This window comes from Symphodus melops (assembly GCF_947650265.1).
Source record: "Symphodus melops genome assembly, chromosome: 14".
Lineage (NCBI taxonomy): Eukaryota > Metazoa > Chordata > Actinopteri > Labriformes > Labridae > Symphodus > Symphodus melops.
In genome coordinates, this window is record NC_136704.1 from 11,815,878 (window position 1) to 11,836,108 (window position 20,231).

At 40.2% G+C, this 20,231-nt stretch overlaps 2 protein-coding genes across 4 annotated transcripts; one reads left to right on the plus strand and one right to left on the minus strand.

Annotated features, from left to right (window-relative positions):
- Positions 1–5,410: 5,410 nt before the first annotated feature.
- zc2hc1a (zinc finger, C2HC-type containing 1A) lies at positions 5,411–12,279 on the plus strand. 3 transcript variants are annotated; one of them, XM_079361189.1, is made up of 11 exons: positions 5,411–5,734; positions 6,487–6,560; positions 7,483–7,599; positions 8,035–8,058; positions 9,029–9,170; positions 9,301–9,443; positions 10,102–10,207; positions 10,345–10,420; positions 10,724–10,828; positions 11,075–11,225; positions 11,494–12,279. In XM_079361189.1, exons 1-10 carry the CDS (start codon positions 5,719–5,721, stop codon positions 11,208–11,210), a joined length of 939 nt encoding a protein of 312 aa, XP_079217315.1. In that variant the 5' UTR covers positions 5,411–5,718; the 3' UTR covers positions 11,211–11,225; positions 11,494–12,279. The 3 variants fall into 3 exon arrangements, with proteins under 3 accessions (XP_079217315.1, XP_079217314.1, XP_079217316.1); XM_079361188.1 differs by having other exon boundaries at positions 5,412–5,734; positions 11,075–12,279; XM_079361190.1 differs by lacking the exon at positions 8,035–8,058 and having other exon boundaries at positions 5,413–5,734; positions 11,075–12,279.
- A 1,295-nt stretch (positions 12,280–13,574) lies between these two features.
- Positions 13,575–18,436, minus strand: LOC306834904 (uncharacterized protein). The gene is made up of 5 exons (XM_079361191.1): positions 17,982–18,436; positions 16,769–16,897; positions 16,091–16,174; positions 15,637–15,756; positions 13,575–14,607 (listed from the first exon to the last, which is right to left on the minus strand). Exons 1-5 carry the CDS (start codon positions 17,982–17,984, stop codon positions 14,443–14,445), a joined length of 501 nt encoding a protein of 166 aa, XP_079217317.1. The 5' UTR covers positions 17,985–18,436; the 3' UTR covers positions 13,575–14,442.
- Positions 18,437–20,231: the final 1,795 nt, after the last annotated feature.

Sequence of the window (20,231 nt, forward strand, 5' to 3'; positions counted from 1 at the left end):
ACAGAAACATCGTGGGATACTGGAAATAGCCACAGTTTGTACTGACAGATGGAGTAAAATGTTTGGAGGTGATGGTGCGAAAAGTGCAGAGGAAGAGAAGATGTCCAATCACACACCATGTTTTTCCCCAGCTGCATGGGGCTGATTTGATTTAGGAATAAGAGAAAGTACAAAGTTTATTTAGCTTGAACCTTCCCCCAAAGCCTTTTAAGGCCCTGTTTTCCTCCTCGCCTTTCCTTTCCTCTAGGACCAGTGACAGCCAAACACTTGATTATGGATCTTGATGTCAGACTGCATCCATCGATCATAATCCAGTCTCATATCAGCAGCTATGAAGGAAAGGCAGCAAGAACAGCAGGCTTTTTAAATACATTTTCCACACATCCAGGTACAAAGTCAGAACTGTAGCATGCCTTTTATAGCAAGAGTGTGGCAGTGGAGGATTCTGTGTGTGTCTCTTCATCGTCATTAAGTGCAACTGGCCAACTAGAGGCCTAAAATTTAGGGACTGGACAGAAGAAACTGTAGTTGGAGTCCACACTTGTCAGCGGGCCTATGCTGCCTAGCTGCCCTCAGCGTGCGTCTCCTCTTCTTTAGCTGGAGCGTTCTTCTCTGTGTCCGCTCCTTCATCTCCTGACAGACAGAGGGAGACAGAGTCAGTCAGCATCATGCATAAGTAAATAATATGGAGGAAGTGATGCGAAAGAGGTTGATTCAATCAGCAAGTAAGTCAAACATGAATAAGGCAGGAACACAAATCACCAAAGGTATAACCACAGAAAAGTCAACTCATGACAGCTGTTTTTATGCAGAGTAGACCAAAGGCGGACATTGTTGTAAAATTAGGATTTTATACGTATTGAACACCTGACATGCAAGATGCCTTTGGAAACAGAAAGATTATTTACACATTTATTGATAGAACACAAGGCATTATATCGCAAACTAATTGTCAGAAAAAAATCAAATTGAAAATATATTTCTTTAACTTTGATGAACAGTAATCATAAAGAGAAAGCTTCAGCAGATGAACATGAAAGCAGCCCTCTCCTGTAAAATTCTAGTCAGGGAAAGTCAAACATCTAGGTAAAGTATCAACCAGAACAAACAAAAAAAACATGTCGTAAAATTAGGAGGTATGTAAACAGCTTCTTGAGTAAGTATTTGTATTAAAGCCATTATATGCAGACAAACTGTTTGGCTTTGGCGCCCTCTGGTTGTAGTATCAAAAAATACATTCCTACTACAATCCTTCGAAGCTTTAGTTACTACTTTCTGCCTTAATAAATCCAAATTGTCAATACAAGTCCCTGTATAATTAACTACCATTTTTACCACTAGTACATGGGGGGGTCTCTCACCTGACTTGTTGATGTTAAGCTGTGCCACACTCTGTGACAGCTCTGCGTCGCCCTGCGCCCCAGGAGTGTCTGGTATTTCATGGATGGCATTCCTGCGGCCAGACCTTCGAGAGGCGATGAAGTCCTCATAGGTCGCCTCCACATCCGTCATCGCTAACACACCTCACCATAGCAGGGCCTTGCACACACAGCAGCACACACTAAACACAAGCACAATGGCGCATTGAAGCACAAGCACATCAATGAGCATATTCTATTTTGGATGGAGAAAATGGCTGATTTGTGTGTGTGTGTGACCCTGAGCAAATTTGTCCTGAGCAACTTTGCAAAGTGGATGCATCAGCAGTTTTTGTTGACGTGACGAAAGTGGCACAATTGTTTAGCCATGCACTCATGACTAAATCCCTACCTCCTCTCATTTTCTAACCTAATCCACGTTTAATCTACTTTAATCTCTGGGGTCTAGGTTAGAGGAGACTCCACAGACACAGAGGAGGCAATGGTTTGCTGAAGGACAACTGGTCAGAGGAACAGAAATGATGCATGCTCTCAGACTGACGCTATCCACAACCGAATGCAAACTTTCAAAGGTGGAATCTTGGCACCAGCACATCTAAGGTCTTCCGACTTGGAGTAGGAATGGTGTATGCAGAGATTTAGGTTTAATTTTTCTGTTGACATTCCAACACCATAACCATCTGCGTGGCTGAAGCTTCCCTCCAGTTTTTTTTAAAATAATTTAAGTCCAGCAGACTCCATGTTTTTTATATAATTTTTTTTTTTTAATAATTCACTTATATGAGTGTTAAAACCAGTGTTTCTAAGTCTTCCCCTGGACTCTTAAACGATAACAAGTCTTAACAGTCTACACAATGTTTTTTTTTTTCTAACTTGGGAGGAAATTAGATAAAAATAAATAAATAAAGATGTTCTAAGCTTCCACATCCATTTGTGGCTATGTCAAGAGCTGAGCAAGCTGTGATTGACCGTCACTATTTTTAGAAAGCCTATCGTCTGAGCACGCTCCCACTCAGCTGTCTTTTTCAAAATGGTGTCAACATGGACAAAACCCAACAGATGTCCGCCCATGTCCAGTTGTCAGTTGTTGAACACAGGCTGACTGTTCATAAAAAAAACACCATTGGATTATTGTTTCATCAGTCAAACTTTGACACCAGATAGGTCAGTGATGTTCATTAAGAAAAATATTATTTAATAGTATGAAGACCTGTACGTCAAAGACATTACACGGTTCCCCATAAGTCCTCCTACAGGGACATCTCCCTCATTATTGATAGTTGGAAGATACATGCAGTCTGCAGTTTTGTTGGACTGCAGCATTCACTCAAAATAGATAACATAAATTCAATAAGCCTATACAACATGATGAACCTTTTTTTTTCTCCTTTGTCTGAAAAATGTAGGATTTCTGCATACTGACAACATGCTAACTTGTGTAGCCTGCATTTTTTTGTGTCATTGTTTCTGTTATTATTACTCATTCATGAAGTCAACCTGTTGACTGTTTGTGAATGTAGACATTTAGGAATTAAGAGTTGGTTTTATTGGTATAGCTCACATTATTTAGTCACACTGTTGCACTCATGATGAAGAACATCAGCAGCTTATCAGTGTATGTGTCTGTCCTGCTCTTGCAGAGGTAGAGGTATGCTCATGCTGTCCCTCTGGCTTTGCTCCAGTATGATAACCTGAGCATGAGCGACAATCATTCCTGCACCAGTTCCAAACAAATGATCAAATCACTGCAACAGGCCAGCAACTCTGCTCTCTTTCACTGACTAAAAAGAGAAAACAGGGCTACACCTGCTCTGCATCCCTTTGATTTGTTGCACAAAATATTGGCAATGATGATGGGAGTACAAAATTTGAATGTTATTCTAGGTTGGCATGGGCATTATTGAGAATGAAGCTCTACTATATCTCTTCGTAACATACATACACAGACTTGTAAACAAACACTCCTGTACAGCCATTTATAAGAGTAATACAATAATTCATATAAGTGCAATTTCAGTAAGAGCAGAATATGGAAGCCAGACTAAAGTTTGGTTTAATTATTGATGTCCAGCAGCATAAAACACCTTTAAGGGTTAAGTGGAGGCGTTGCATGCATCTTTGACAGAGTGAACAACCATTAATGATAAAGGTTCATCGGCATGCACAAACGAATTGAAATGATACATTTAATATACATACATGTATAATATATTATTTCTCTGGTGACTAAAAAAAATCCCTTCCATGGTCTGAGTGTCAGTCAAAGATATAAACATGTCACGTGGAAATAAACTGCCACGCATGCATACTCTCACATTAAATCTTGTCATCAGCAGACCTACCTGTTTGGGTCAAACATCCTCCGAATATTTACATCAGCGGGAAACGCAGCATCGGTATTTCCCGTTGCGCTCAAGAAAGGATTTACCAACATCAAGCTAAAGTTAGAAAGAACTCAATCTTCCGGCTGCAAATTTCAAAATAAAGTCCCGGTATTTTAAGCAAATAAAGATGTTGAAATATATATACTGTATGTTTTGCCTTAATAGCCCTTTAACCTCTTTTGAGAATTGTATAATGCTTCTTTAGTCATTGAATGGTAGTCTGTGTTTATTTAGATACATTTGGGCATGCTGTTTTCAGGCAGGATATTTATTGATTGAGCAAAACAACTAGACCATTAGAAATTATAACAAAGGCACATTCCACTGTGACATCCAGAATGTTTTGTTATTGTCAATTGGATGGTTTTCTGCAGGTTAGCAAAATGAAATAAAGAAAAGCAGAATCAATAGGCTTTACCTTATCTTTGAGCAAACGGGAATTGGCAGTTATCATTAACAACTAATTTTACTTAAAGAAACTCATATTGTTATAAACAAAGTTTCTGTGTTGTTCTCATTCAGAAGAACAGGGACCTCTATCAGAACCATTTAAAAAAAACTAAAAGGTCAGACGACAGCTGAAAAGACAGTAAGGTTATTGTAAATCTGTGTGTGTGTGTGTGTGTGTGTGTGTGTGTGTACGCGTGTGTGCGTGTTTGTGTGTGCGTGTGTGTGTGTGTGTGTGTGTGTGTGTGTGTGCGTGTGTGTGCGTGCGTGTGTGTGTTTGCGTGTGTGTTTGCGTGTGTGTGAGGGAAGGGGGGGGGGGGTCACAGTCTGAGAACAGTTATCTGTTGTGCTGAGAGGCTCTATTCAGTAACACGTTGTCTGTGGTCTCATAGCATCTGGCTGTGAATTACCCTAGTCAAAGAACACATGAGCTCAATATGCCATACTGGGAACATCAACGTGCTCTGTGCAAGTGTTTGAGCCAATAAAGTCAACAAGGGAAAAAAAACTGTTTAGTTGTCTTGTCACTTTTGACTTGGCTCTGTTATGTGTCAAGATTAGGAAACAAAAGTCAATATTTTTCAAGCTGAGGTTGCCCCCACTAACCTCTTTTTTTTATAAATAGCTCTATATCTAGTCTTTTGTTCTATTATGTGCCATGCACCACTATCACTTTATTATTTAATATCCGCCTACTTGGACATAACTCTATGTTTATATTTATTTTTTTCATTATTTACTGCACTTTATTTCTGTTACATCTGTTCACTACTGGATATTATCCTGTTTACATCTTTAGTCCGATCACTGTCCACTTATACCTTCTCTTGTATCTAACACCTGACACCTGTATTTGAACTTTGTACTTACATCTTGATACTATTCTTTGATGACACTGTTATTCTCTTGTTGACACTTTATCTTTAGTTAAACTTTTAGTATAGCTGCACTGTCGTTCATTCACTGCTCTATGTGCCTTTGAATTGCCAAATAAAGTTTTTTTTAAATTGAATTGAATTAAATTATGTGGCTTGGTCTGTATTTTACAATAATGAGGACAGGACGCAGGAGAGTAATAGCCCCCCACGCCCATCAGCTCTATACATTGAATCAATATAAATTGTTCAGTAACAACCAATGAAATTCTTGAATATTGAAACGCGAAGCGTCACCAGCAGGCAACCCAGTTGCTATTGGTAGCCAAAGATCAGCGTTGTCAAGATCATTCATCTTCAATGGCAGCCTTTAAAACTAGCGATATGTTTCACTCGCTGTAATGTTTATTTTATGACATTTTAAGAGTTAATTGGTGACATGCACGTTTATTGGAGAACAAACGAAATACATTTTGCTGCGTATTAAAAACTGAATTATGAGAGAAAATGCTTCTCTGCTGCGCCTGTGTGTATTAGCGAAGACGGAAGTGAGAAGTAGGGTATTATTTTATTGCTGCTGTCTCCTGCTGGCCGTCGTAGACTCAGCAGTATCAGACCAGAGATCACCTAAGGATGGAGGAATTTGAAGGTGAGATAAATTTAGTGTTCCAGGTGTTTATTTCAGTATTTTGTGTAAGAGTGGAACTGAAACACATTCAGTTGTTATACCTCACAAAAAATGTGTATTTATCACTTATTTAGCTGCAAGCTTTTGTCAGGCAAACCTCTTTGTTTTGGGATTTAGCCCGAGTAATGCTAGGTAACGCCAAAGAAGAAGCTAGCGGCTGTCTCTCTGAATGGGTGTGATCCCGACGTTAGCCAGTGTTAGCATGCTAAATTTAGAAATGAGAAATGCATTATAATGGAATCTAACAGTGTCTAACAGGAAAGGGGCGTATCAATAATGATATTTATATCTGAATGACATTATTATGACTGCACAGTTATTCTCCTCTTCCGTGTTTATGTTGCTGGTCTGCATCGAGTCAAGATTTCTGTTTCCCACTTCCAATCTTTTGGTTTGGGCATTGTACCTCCAGTGCTAAAAACAGTATTGTTGAGACCCGGCAGAGCTCTTTCCATTTATAAATACTGTTGAAAGAGTGATCGTGGTCAGAGTTGGGACATTAATGTGGATCTATTGCTTTTGGTTCACATTGACACAGTTTGTATTGCTTAATGCTTCCTTGACATGTATCAAAACATTGCTTTGTCATAAGAAACGTCATGGTATTTTTTTCGGAACATCCGTCAGATGTTTTCTTGATCATCCGTCGTCCATCTCTTAGCTCCTTGAAACCTCTTTCATTACAGTCACAGTCTCCCCTCTCTCTCCATCAGACGCCGAGGCTCCTCCTGCCCAGGATCTGGTCCAGTGTCACATCTGTCAAAGATCCTTTTTCCCTAAAGTCTTGGTAAAAAAAAACAAAAAAACAATCCTCTTCATTACGCTCATATGTAACGGCAGTAATATTTTTGGAGATAATGCATCAGATTTTGTTCAGCAAGATTTGAAGGGTGGCTTTTTTTAAATCACTTCTAAAATGATGGAAACTTTTCATAAAGCATGTGATCAGAAACTGCTGTTGAGTTGACAGTATCAGCTGACTGGATGGGTCTGTAGCTAGTGGCTACATTTCCAGAGTCAGTAGTTCCCTTCAAAGAGCTGCTTTCACATTGAAGGTGTCAACAAAGGATCATAGATTTGCTAAAGCACATGTGTAACATGACTATTTGATTTTTAAAGTGCGGACGAAAGGACTTAGTCCAAAAATGATGATCAATTCGAAATCTGAGAGTGCAGCGAGATAGATGATGATTTCTGTGTGATGGTATGTGTTACCATGGATACAGACCGAACAACACTTAGTGGGTTTGTATACTTTGCTCTATCCAATGAGCAGCGCTGACTATGAGACTGCTGCACTATTCAACATTACCTACGTTAACCTGCTATTATGTAAAGCATATATTATGTTATTGTTTGTCCAGGAAACATGCACTTTCCTGGTAATTCACACACACACATATCTGCTTTAATGCTCTCAGCCTCATTAGCTGACAGCGTCTACATTAATGCATGATGCATTACAGCATTATTTCGTCGGCAGGTGAGCATCTGTGTATGCTTGGTTTTACATTAGGAGTTTAGAAAGCCTGTTAGTGTTAGATAAGCTCCGAGTACTTTTTATTGATATGTCATGTGGTGATTGAAACGCAATGATAGCCAGGATAATCTTCAATGCTGGAATCAGGCAAGTGTTTGTAAAATATATGGACAATAGATTGCCTCTGATGTGGCTGGCGCGCACTGTTCATCTTTTGCTCTTTGCACAGGAGAAGCATGCTAAGATCTGTCAAAAGGCAATGACCAAAAGAAGAAGGACTTTTGACTCCAGCAGACAGAGAGCCGAGGGAACAGACATCTCCACACTCAAACCTATCAAACCAAAGGTAAGAATGAAGCTACGGAGGGGCGTGGGAATCCAACTCAGATAAACAAGACAGTTATGTTTGATTATTGATAAGGAGGAGGGAAAAGAGTTGTATATCTAAGAGAAACAAATCTGAAGCAGAATTTCACACGTTGTCAAAACATTGTCGTCAACAAACAGTTTGACCTACAGCTATGCTAAAGTGGCGCGCCCTTCTCCGTCTCAGCCTAGAGGCTAACGAGAGCAGATCTGCTGTATTTTTCTGTCCTGTATGCTGCCTGACTTGAACAGTAGCTAGAATAACGCTCAGCTTTAGGTCACGAGAAAACACAGACGAGGATCAGCTGTAGAAACATCCGTGATTGGCTCATGTCTTAGTTGTTCCTGTTCCATTAAGGACAGTCACTCATTTCAGCTCATTTTCAAATGTAAACACCTTTTAATTTGATTTCAGTCGCACAGTTCATCTATCGAGAAAGTAAGTAGATTTTCTTATTTCTCTTTCTTGTCTTTCTGTATATCTGATGTTACTGTATACCCACTGTTAGTCCTATTTCTGGCTTGATTAACCCTGAATGATGTTGTCTAATAATCCATAGATTCAGATGGTATGTAGGGGATCAAACTCCCCTCAGCCTACAACTGAGAACAATCAGTTTTTTAATGTCGCCCCAGCCTCTTACACTCACTCTTAAACAGATGACGGACCTTCAAACTACAGTCTTACATCTTCTCAAGAAGACTTGTCAAACCCCTTTAGTGTTTGTCTTGGCAGTTAGGATTTTAACAACAGCAGCACAATCTTTCTACTGTCTTGGCTTCAACTATTTGCTGCTTCATGCTTTGTCCTCTCGCGAGCTCTTTTGCGGCACGGAAAGGAGGACACGTCTGTGGTTGTTCTGTGACTCTCCCTCTGTCCCTCATCACTGCCCCCCCCCCCATTAAGGAGCCACAACATGCCGTGTGCGCAGAGAAACGCTTTCCAGTAAAGATCCGGGCATAGTCGGGAGTTCAGCCGTTCGCGGAAAAGAGACAGAAACTTCTATCCCCCCCCTTCTGTCGGAATGGTCAGTGTTTGTCGAACCCGCACGCTGGAAGAACTTGAAGAGCGGCGCTGTACGCGAGGAAATGAGAAGTCAGCAGGGCGATCAGGTTGCCACAGAAACAGCTGTCAGAAATCTAAAGAGAAAAGAATAATTCAATATTAACTTTAACTCTTTGTGACTTTAAACATCTTTTATTAAGATTATTTCCAGACGAGAGTGGAGAGGTCAGATTCTTTGTACAGGTCGCGTCATCTGCCATCACTTCATAGACGGCGTTCAGTTAACCGATTCGACGGCTCATGAGACGGCAGTGATGAGGTTTCCCCCCTGACAGCAGCAGCTCCAGGTTGAGTTAAGAAACAGCCTGTCACAGAGCATGTCCTCTGTTTTGGAACACGCCAGGCAGCACCACCTAAGAAGCCATCCAACTGGCGCAAGAAACACGAGGACTTCATCGCTACCATCCGGGCCGCAAAGAACATCACCCAGGCCATGAAAGATGGGGGGCCATTACCCCCACCTCCTCCTCCTACTTATGACCCAGGTAACCATATGCCTTAAGAAGACCTCTATCAAAATGTGGAATCAGTCTTTAAGTCTGAGAGACGTCTCTGCGTACAGGATTGCTCGTTTTTCTCACCTCCCTTTTTTTTTTTTTTTTTTTGCATCCTCAGACTATGTGCAGTGTCCTTTCTGTCAGCGGAGGTTCAATGAGAGCGCGGCAGACAGACACATCAAGTTCTGCCAGGAGAAAGCTGCCCGCATGCCCAACAAGGGCAAGTTAGGAGACGCTAAGAAGCCTCCGGCACGCACAGAGGTACGCACACACACACACAAGCACACACACATCGTGAGCAGATTATATTCAGATATGTGTTCAATAAAAACATTCAGCCTGCATTTGACAGATTAGGATACACTGAGTGAGTATATGCACACACAAGTCTTCCCGTGTTCACTGCCAGGATCAGTATTGATCTGAGAGGAGGTTAAGATCACGACTCAGCCAAAAACAGTTGGTGAAGAATTTTTTTAATCCTTTGTTTATTGGCAGCTCTTTATAAACTGGAGGCGTCGTCCCATCATCATCATCATCATCATCATCATCATCATCATCATCGTCGTCCATAACTTCACTGCTATGACACACCCACTATGTAGCAGCCATGTGCCATTGTCACTGACTGTGGCACATGAGTGGAGAGTTTCAATTGGCAGCCAATAAAGTCAGCAGGGTGTGAATCAGTTTGGTTTAGAGAATGTCTTTGGCCGTCGATCATAATGTCACTTCAGTTAGCCAGTTACATTTCTTAAGGATCTGTCTGTGGTCTTTATGTTGGTAGCTTTAAATGATTATTTGACTTTAGATTAGTTTCATTTCACCTGTGTGCAAGTGTGAGTATATTATACACAGCCCCTCGGCCTCCACAGCCAGTGTTTTGTCACCTTTAATTTTGCCTTGTGTCTTCGTCCAGTCCAAGCCTCCTACTTCAGGAAAGAAAGTCCACTCTCCTGCGGTGTCATCCATCCCTTCGGCCTCCTCTCGTTTACCGCAGAGATCAGGCCTTGGACAGCCCTCTGGTAACGCCATGACCTCACCTCACCAGGGTTTTTATTTACTGCAGACCTTTCTACATGTAAACGTTTCTCTCTCTGTCTCTCTCTCTGTCTCTCTCTCTGTCTCTCTCTCTCTCTTTTTTTTTTTTTTTTTTTTTAAGGAATTCCATCTAGTAGGAGCACTTCAGGAGGTATAGTGAGGACTAACCCCTCTGGCTACACAACCCCTCCGTCAGGGTCAGTATATATACACACACACACACACACTTTTATAATCACACAGGATGCATCGGGTACTTTTACTCTTCCCTCAATATAATGAGGAAAGTTTAACCCTTTCATGTCAAAAACATGTATTATGACTAACTACACGTTTTTCACTCAACATCCCAAAGCCAGATCATTTGATCTTTCTGTGTTGCCTGTATTCATTGGCAACTTGTTTGATTTATAAGCGAGTTAAAATAACTGTCTTAGTAGAACATAAATGACTTCAGTTTTCCTCTCTCTCTTGTTCTCCTCTTCACTTTTGCCTCTCAGCGTGGGAGGGAAGACCCGAGGAGTGGGCTCTGGCTTTGGTCCTGTGAGGAACACGCCGCCTGGGGCTGCACTCAACAAGAAGAAAGTAGACGCACACATATCCAGGTGAGTTCACTGAAACGCACAACAACACAATACTGTACGTCCTCTCACCATTCTTACTCCAAACTCTCCTGCCCTCTTGTGGCTTGGTGGTGAATTGCACACAGCTCAGACCTGTACTCTGGACTCCCCCAGTAACCTGCCTTTACTCTAGGAGTAATGCATACCAATTTCACCAGAAGCTGCTGTAAAATGTCTTGGATCATAATTCAAAGTTTGCGACTTGTTCGACTTTGTCATCTGTCTCAGGAATGACGTCGATGGCTGTAACGACATCGCAAACGGTGGGATGAAGAGCAAGTTCTGTCACTCCTGTGGGACCAGATATCCTGTCGAGTCTGCCAAATTCTGCTGCGAGTGTGGTGTCAAAAGGATGTGTCTTTGAAAGAGCTCGGAAAAGGTCAATCATATGAACGCACCGGTACTCAAAACTAGCAACATAAATTTTACTGAACCTAATATGAATTTAACAGTTCCTGTCAGTCTGTGTTTTAATGCTCGAGTCTGATTTCATAGCAGTTAATTGATCATACAAGGCTGCGGATTTTCGTTCATAATCGCTGGTTAGTCCCATACACTTGTATTTAGGTGTGTACAAAAAAGTCTAACTTTTACGATCTTTAAACTGTAACCTCTCTTATCTGCTCTATATTTTGCATATTGCTAAGAAGGAAGTTCAACTGCAGGCAGATTTCTGACATGAGCTGATCAGGAATATAGGAACAAAGAAAGACAGGTTCATGATAATACATCATATGACTGACACATGAAGAACAAACAGCTCATTGGGTCTTAATAAGCATCCTTCCAACAATATAAACTGCGTTTATATTGTCCTATCGGTGGACAGTATGGACAACATGAATGACCTAAAGACCTCAGTACATGTGAGATATTTGAAGCCAGTGGAGAGTTCTCAGAAGAGGTTGGACAAGGGATGAGTCAGAGTAGAAAAAAAAAAAATAAGCCAAGATGTGGGTTGTAAAAGGTAAAAAAGAATGAAAGGAAACGTGTTAATGAATCTTTAGAAGTGAGTGTGAATACCCCTGCAATTCAATTCCAGTCAACCCTGACCTGAAACCCCTTCCTTCGCCCTTATTTCCTATTCTTCCTCAGAATACTGAGGAGACTTTTAAAGTGCAATATCGACTACTGAAAAAAACCCCAGAAATTTTGGGAAGATATTGCGAACGTTTAATCAGGGACCAGTCCGATGAGAAGCTGTTAAAGGTCATTGCTCCCTCTTAGCTCACTTTATAAGCCTGACGTTTCCAGATAATTGTAGCATTTAATCCGACAGTTCGAGTCCTACTTTTTCTACTGTGTCACGAGTTATTTATTTTCTTATACACTTTCGTTTTTACTGATGAACAATGACTGCACTTTTTTTTTTGTTTGTTGTTGCGTTGAAATGTGTTTTATTAGGATTTGAATGAAACCCAAATGTTCCTGAATATGTTTGCTGTTGCTTTTCTTTGACAGTGTGTCTCTTTAATCAGTATTCAATTTGTTTAGCTAGTCGATAGTGAATCAACACTTGTCATTTTAAATGCTCTGTACACGTTTGGTTTATTTCTCTGCTTGATATGACATGCATCATTTTAAGACCCCATACATTTCATAGGTACACTAAGGGGGAAAAGCCTTCCGCTCCAGGGCCTGTATTCACAAAGCCTCCAAAGTCTTCGGAGTTGCTCCTAATTACAAAATCTTCTGTTTTTAAATCTTACAGTCGGGACCTTTTCTAAGAATTTCCCCTCAAAGTTCGGACTAGATTCTTGTATAGATGAAAGTTAGCCCCCCTAATGTGTAAAACTGTTACAGTGAGGAGGGCTTCTTACAGGCTGAAGAGTTTCTCGAGCTGAGGAGAAAGTTTAGACAAGTTTTCCAAACTCTTGATGAAGAGTGTTTTTGGCTCATAGTAGGGCTGAACAGACAAAAATTGTTAGTTGTACAGAAAATTTAAATCTGACTTTTGTCAGCGAGACGTGCGTGTTGCGTCGGCTCCACAGGTGTGTCCAATCACTAATTAAGAGCCTTCACACGGTGTAACGATCAGCAGGCGAAGAAGCGGCTGCACAAGTGGGCGTGTGATTTCAAACATCTTGTAGGCGATGTGCTTTTATAGAACATCACACAGATGCTCGTTTCAAAGTGTTTATTATTACACAATGTCTGTCTGGATTCTGGAAAAAATGCGTCACACAGTACAGAGCAACAGGCGTCCTCACTAAGACAAACGGTTCTGTCCATTCCTTGCTCAGAGTTGCTCTGAAATGTTCCTGAATCACTCCAAGGTAAAGAAGTTTTAGGAATTTTTAAGGTAAGTTAGGAGCGCTCAGAGGATTTCCACTTGTTTGTGAATACTGGCCCTGGTGTATATTTACTGTTCATTAACCACTAAACTATTCAGAGATTTTTTTTTATGGTCATCTTTGATCAATTTAGGAAGAAACGGAATTCATTTCAAGTCACAGGAAGCAAGATAAATGGATGAATGTGACCAGATATCACACGTGTGTGTGTACTTGTCCTGATGGCGACAGTTGTTAGGCTGGATACGGTTGTGCATTTAATGTCCTCTATATTTGTTTTCAATAAATTTCTATGAAGAAAACTTGATGAGAGTTTCTGCTCAAGGGAAAAAAACATTAGATTTTGAAACCCATAGAGTAAATGGGATTATAACAACAAATCAATACACAAGCCTGTGTGCAGTTTGAGATATAAATATTTGGAATGCACATGCCACGGTTCCCATACAGTAATAGTTTAATTTTGTGGCTTAACATAAACAAAAGAAGATGTAGCATCATGTTAATGCGTTGTGTGTTGTCCCTATGACTGGAAAACCAAATAGCTGTAGCACTGAATGTGGCAGCTGGGGGAATGAAGGGGACAGCAATAGTTAATCAGTTTTTACTCAGACTTCTCAGCACAGTTTCATGTTAAAAAAAGAAAAACCAAGTACTTGGCAAAGGGCCAAAAACAACATCCTGGATACAAAAAGTAAAACAAAGGAGCTTTAGATAACCAAGATAAAGACATGTCCGTGCTCGCCATTCTGCTCCAAAGTGAAAGTAAAACTAGTAAAGCACCTTAATATGTACCGTCATACCAGAGAAACTCTCTCTTTAGTGCATTTAGAAGTCATAGCATACAAATTGCTTTAAAGACACCCTAAACACAGCTTGTAGCTTTAAATCTTTAGAAATACAAAAATATATAGTTTTTATTCAGAAAACACTTATCCAAGTCTTCAGTATGTGCTGTGCTTTATGCTCCCTTTATGGAGTCTATAAGAAAGTCTTGAAACTTCCGCTTAAAAGCGGGTAGAATATATGCAAGACCATTTTTTTTTTTTTTTTTTTTTTACTGGCCCCTCGAACTTTCTTCTCCAGTTGGTATGATAAATTGGGCCTCGATTGCTTTGACACTTCTCAGAGAATCAATAGTCATAAAACACCCGGAACAGCTGCAGGAGAGATGCACAGGAAACTTGACAGGATAGCTTAAATTGAAGCGGAAGCTTCAGCTCACATAATCCAATGAAGGACTACACGTTTGAGGAAGAAGGCTGTGTCAGTTCTTTGCTTACTATAAGCTGGAGTATTCCCTCAAGAGGCCAGTATACTATTCAGCATCGCGTAGCATTTAGTCATGTTAGACAGGATTGCCTTGGCCTTGCAAAGTTTTCTCTCCCTCCTGGTTTTTTTCCGATCGTTCCTCCGCTGTCTTGTTGCATTCCTCTTCCTCTTCAACGCCATGTCTTGAGCTTTAGTCTAGTAAAGAGAAGGGGACATGCAAACACAATGCACTTGTTAGCGTTTAGTTGAATCCTGTGAGCCCATGAAAATGCAATCAAAAAGAATTAGTGGAATGCACCGTCACTAAAATATAAAATGATTGGTGAATATATGTGCTGTGCTATAAAGTCAACGACACAGGCTGTCAATGACAAGCTAATGACACTGTGTAATCACAGCATATCATTCTGACGGTACTGAGCTGGATCAAAGTACAATATGTTTGATCAAAAGCAAGGAAGAGCCAAGCAGATATTTGGAAACTAACATACTGCAATGTGAGCCACTGCATGCTAACCTGTGCTGCTATCTGAGGCCTAAAAGAGGGCACTGTTTACTCTACTGCATGACTCAGACATCAACTATGCGTCTGTTAAATCAAAACTAATTCTGATCCTGCAGTCTCTTAAAATAATATTTGATTTAGTTTTCGATGATTTTTTGGGGAGGAAATACTGAATGAAATCCTACGTGTTATTTATGCAGCATAGGTACAGTATATTGGAAGATTACACCCCTGAACTTTCAAACAACATCATTTAAAACACATTGTTATAGTGTGCACCCAAAACAACGTTGGCTGACACTGCAAGCAGAAACTCATTGAGTTCAAATGTAATGTTCATCTGTTCTCGATAAGTGTCCTGTCCACAGCAGTTCATTAATCATTTGAAGGTGAATATTTCTTCACCCAAATGTTCACATGTAGCTGGTGTTTGCTTGTTCCAAATTAAACTTGTCTGAGAATCACATCAGCTCGTTTGGTTACACTGTCATAGCCGGCCGACTATGTCACCTTCAGTGAGTCACACATTATGTGGTAACAGAAAACAGAACAGTCTGCTCACATTCCTTCTGTCATTTTAATCGCACCCTGACAAACCCAAAGAAAATGTGGTCACCTTGCTGCTGCCCCTTTCAAATTTGCACTGGGAAACTACTATAAAGTGTATTCCTTATCAATTCACATCAATGGTTTTAACAAATCCATGTGCTTGGACCTACCGTCTTCGGTGGACAATGGCACTGTATCGATCGATGGACCAGTGTGGTCAGTCGTTCTGCTTCACCAAGCCTTACTCTTTTCATTTCGCAGTTCAAGGTGTGCAAGATGCTCACAATATCCTGCAGAACAGATGTATATGAGTCCCTGCAACATTTCACCCACAGTATATCTAGGTGTGGATAACAGTTGTGTGATGCAATAGAGCAGTAATATAACATTGAAGAGTGCTCAAAGTATATGGCTAAATGATGGGTGGGGATCACTTCTTCGGGATGCTACAATCAGCATCACCACCACAAAGGAAATGAATGAGATGGTTATCTGGATCTTGAATTATCGTTTCATTCATCTGTAAATAAGATGTTTCGGCAACAATAAACCAAGCAACCAAGCACATCAGCAAATCAAATGAAAGAAAAGTACATAAATAAATACAAATCAAGTGTTACTCACCTCATTCTGTGATGTGCAGCTTTGTGACTTGTTTTTCAGTTCTAGGCAGGATGAGTTTTGCAGCAACGATGCAATGCGTTCCCTCTTCAATGAATGAAAGAAAGAAAGAAAGAAAGAATGAAAGAAAGAAAGGATTACACTGGTCAAAAATTAGCACATTTATTTATTGACCACTTTGTAAGTAAATGTTTTCCCCTCCTTCAATTATTTGCAAAAGCAGCTTGTTTCCTTTTTGACTACAACTGACACCTTCTTTCATAGCAGGCAAAAAGATATGAAAAGGAAAAGTAAAAAAAGAAAGTTGAAACTTGTTTTACAGATACAGCACAAAAAACGGGATAACAACTAATACCTTATATTAAGTTGCAGCTTCTTCTGCGCTATGTACATTTCCAGTGCCAGCACTTTTGAAAGTGTTGTTCTAACTTGTTTGATTCTTTTTACAGTATTTCATTCACACCCCAAATATTGGATTTCAATAGAGAAATGATTAATGACTTTTACTTGTCTAATATAGCCCTCCAAATCAGGGAAAAGTCCCCCACCTATTCTATTCTGTTCTTCAAGAACAGGTTTAATCCCTTTAGATATAATTTTTGCAGCTGCAATACATGTTTAAAGCCAGATGAAGCAACTGGATAGCTACTTAAGTATGAACAAAATTGGTGTTTTTCTTACTGTGTTGTTGAGAAGAGTTTGCACAAAGGCCATATAGTCGTCACTAACTCCTTTGGGAGGCTTTTGGCTGTCACAGGACAGAGATAGAGGTAGAAGCAGGAGAGCGAGGAGACTGATGCACAGAAGAGGCTGAGAGTTGAAAAAAAGAGAGTGAGAGATAACGAGGTCAATCAATTACTTCAAAACACATGTGCATGTAAAGTCTATCATTTTTTATCCAATAAATCCTGATCATCACAAATATCCATTTAGTTCAGAACAGCTTTGTTTCTGTTCCCACGAGGTTGCATGAGGCAGTCATACCACTAAAGGAACATCACAGTAGGTTTCGTGAAGTCATGAAACTATGATGATCATTTTAGTTTTCATGAGCTGCATCTCAAACTAAAAAAAACCCATTTGCATCATAAACACCAATAAAACCTAAATAACACAGTATAATACAGTCAAAGTCTGATAAAGCAAAACCATCAGACTGAGATGTCAGTGTGGAAATGTGGAAAGGAAGAGTCACTATTTTCAAACAGTGTTACTTGTAAAAGGTATTTAGATTTAATAGACGAGGTCCTTAAACGTGGGCTACATTTTTAGGTCAATCTTTTATTCTCTACCTAATAAATCTGACAGTTTTAGTTAGCCTATAGTTTAAAATAATAGCCAGATAGCAAGCTATAGGTCTAGACTATATGTGTTTAATATATTGCATAGTCAAAGACAAAACAATGAGCCATTAGACATTTCTGCACTTTGACTACAAATTAGCGATAAAATCCAATAATACAACAATCCTCTAGTCTAAACGGACCGGTTCCTGGGAGGAAAAAAAAACGTTCCTCAAGTGGAATTTAGTCAGGCTCTTCCCGTAAATCCTAAATCTATTTCAGTTTCCTTATGACTGGCAGATGGGAAGTTATTTATTCAGAATTCCCCTGACTGGAGAAGCGTCCCAAGCAGCCAGTCTGTCGGAGGGGAAGGCTGGGGACGGATGCGCGTGGACTCGGTTCCCGGTAAGTTTCTACAACGGTGTCTTATGCTTGTTTTCTTGGTACAGACATTTCATGTACTTTATCATCGCGGCACCTAAACCAAACAGTCTTTGTCTTATATTCGGCTCTCATTTTGTTTTAGTTTTTTATGTCAATTTAAACCAGTGCGTCACAACTTGAGTCTACTACCTCCATGCTGTAGACTAGGCTTTTTAACGTCTACTTACCATTGGTCATTCTTCATTCATATTCACCTGGGGCTACATCTGGAGTCGGAAGCTCTCTTGCGTGTCTTCATTGCTGCTCAGTTACTGTTGTGTAGCTCTCCTGGCTTTGGAGCGCAGGGACAATAATCCTCCTTACCCTTGTCCTTCTTAACGCACGCCGCCTTGCCACCGCAGCATGTGATTTTACTTCCGTCCTGACGGTTTCATTTTACTCTCAAGTGTAAAATAAAGTTTAACCCTCCCAGTTACCGTATATTAAAACTACAGTTTGAGGTGATGGGGGAACAACTATGTTTAAAGTGTCACGCACCGTTTGCGGAATGACAGTTTTTCCCATTAGTGATAGCCTTCCCCCCTAACCCCTCACAGCTGCAGACTCCACCTCAAAACAGAAGGATTGATTGTTGGAGTCATTGAGGCTATAAAATGCTCGATTGAAGACAGCCACATAACACCTAGAGCAGGTGAACGTGTCACATTAAGTGCCACTGTGTCAGCACTGCTGCATACAGTATAAGAAGTGACGTTTCATTTCGAACGTGAGTGTTAGTCATTACTGTCCACACCCAAAGTTTTTAGGACACTTTGAGTTCACTTCTTCTTGTCACATCAGCCTCATTTATTGATTACATTAAAATTAAATCATGAAGTTATTCCAATATAGTGGGCCAGTAAAGCCTTCATGCTTTTCATGAACATATGATCTACTATATCATTACCATTGACAACATGTTTGAAGCTCCCCTTTAAAGTGGTTTTGAAACAGACTGAAATAAACACCTAGGTATCTTTAGGAGCCATACAGTTAAACAAGGTGTCACTTCATCAACAGCATGCCAAAACAGCCTTGGTTTACTATTTCTGAAGATTCAGCTTAAGTGATCTGGAAGACAGTAAAAAGACATAAGGGACAAGACAAGCAAAGATGCTCTGATTTATCTCCAAGGGGCCCCAGAGGTGCTCAAAGTCAAGGTTTCTCACAGAAGCTTTAAGTATAAGATTTAGAGTGGATTAAGATACAATATTAAGTTGCACATACTATAAAAGCTCAGTCACCTTTATTATGCCCTTTGACGCAATTACAACTATTTTATCTGTCAGTCCAAGTCCAAGACTACACATATAAGATAGTGGCCCTGAAAAGGCTTTAGCAATAAAGGTTGACCATAAATGCAGTAAACAGTCTTGATGGCAGAGCCTTTGACTATCATGCTACTTGTATCGTAATTTGGTAAAGTGTATAAAGGCAATAAAACTGTTGATTAACCAATAGAAAATCTATCCTTAGAATAGAGGAACCAACAGAGGAACCAACCCATACAGCATCAATATCTGTTACAAAAGATGCAACAAAGGGAGGGAGTTTTACTTCAGACTACATGAGTAAAACACCGAAAGAGTTGTGAAAGGTCGTCATTTATAATTTCAAAAGACCCTTTCAGTCATGAAGTGCAGGCTGGCCTCATAGCCAGAAGTGGAAAATCTATGTTTAAAGTCCAAAGGCGTGCCAATAATTTGCTCAAATCCTCCGAGAAGGATTTACATAAATCTGAGACTACACCAATAAAAAAAAATAAAAAAATCTGGGCATGTTCCTCCGTGAGGAGGCCTCGGGGTCGACCTCGGACACACTGGAGAGACTGTCTCTCGGCTGGCTTGGGAACGCCTCGGGTTCTCACCGGAAGAGCTGGAGGAGGTGTCTGGGGTGAGTGAAGTCTGCTAAGACTGCTGCCCCCGCGACCCGGCCCCGGATAAGTGGTAGAAAATGGATGGATGGATGGATGGAATTTCTCTACATTGCATAAAGAATGAAATGAAATATATGAAGCCATGAAAAGGTATGAGCCCTTAAGGGTACCCAATCAGGTTCTGAAAGAAGGCTTATTCTATATCTTTAATTATGACTACAGCTAATATCAATAACAAGGATAGAAAGCTGCTTTAATGACTCAGCAATAATCTGCAATCATAGTGCTGGCAGCTGCGACTAAGACAATTGTGATCTATCGTGGGACCAGAATCTTTTTAGTAATCATAGAGCATATTGTTTCTTTAGCTGTAACTATTCACCAAAATAATAAATGAAATGAACCTGCATATATCTTTGGTAGGTTGAAAATATTGATATATCAGCTCTGTTTTTCCCCTCTGGATTAAAAACTTGTACTCAGGGGACAAATCTAAGGTGTCGTCTGCCCCCAAAAAAATTGGTCATTTGAAGTAAATTGTTGAATAGCTGTTTCTATTCAA

Excerpts from the sequence above, each read along its gene's own strand:
- zc2hc1a (XM_079361189.1), top strand. Across the intron at positions 8,059-9,028 it reads ACAGTTCATCTATCGAGAAA|GCAGCACCACCTAAGAAGCC; the intron begins GTAAGTAGATTT and ends GGAACACGCCAG. Across the intron at positions 10,829-11,074 it reads GTAGACGCACACATATCCAG|GAATGACGTCGATGGCTGTA; the intron begins GTGAGTTCACTG and ends CATCTGTCTCAG.
- LOC306834904 (XM_079361191.1), bottom strand. Across the intron at positions 16,175-16,768 it reads AAACTCTTCTCAACAACACA|AGGGAACGCATTGCATCGTT; the intron begins GTAAGAAAAACA and ends CATTCATTGAAG. Across the intron at positions 15,757-16,090 it reads GCTGCACATCACAGAATGAG|GATATTGTGAGCATCTTGCA; the intron begins GTGAGTAACACT and ends TCTGTTCTGCAG.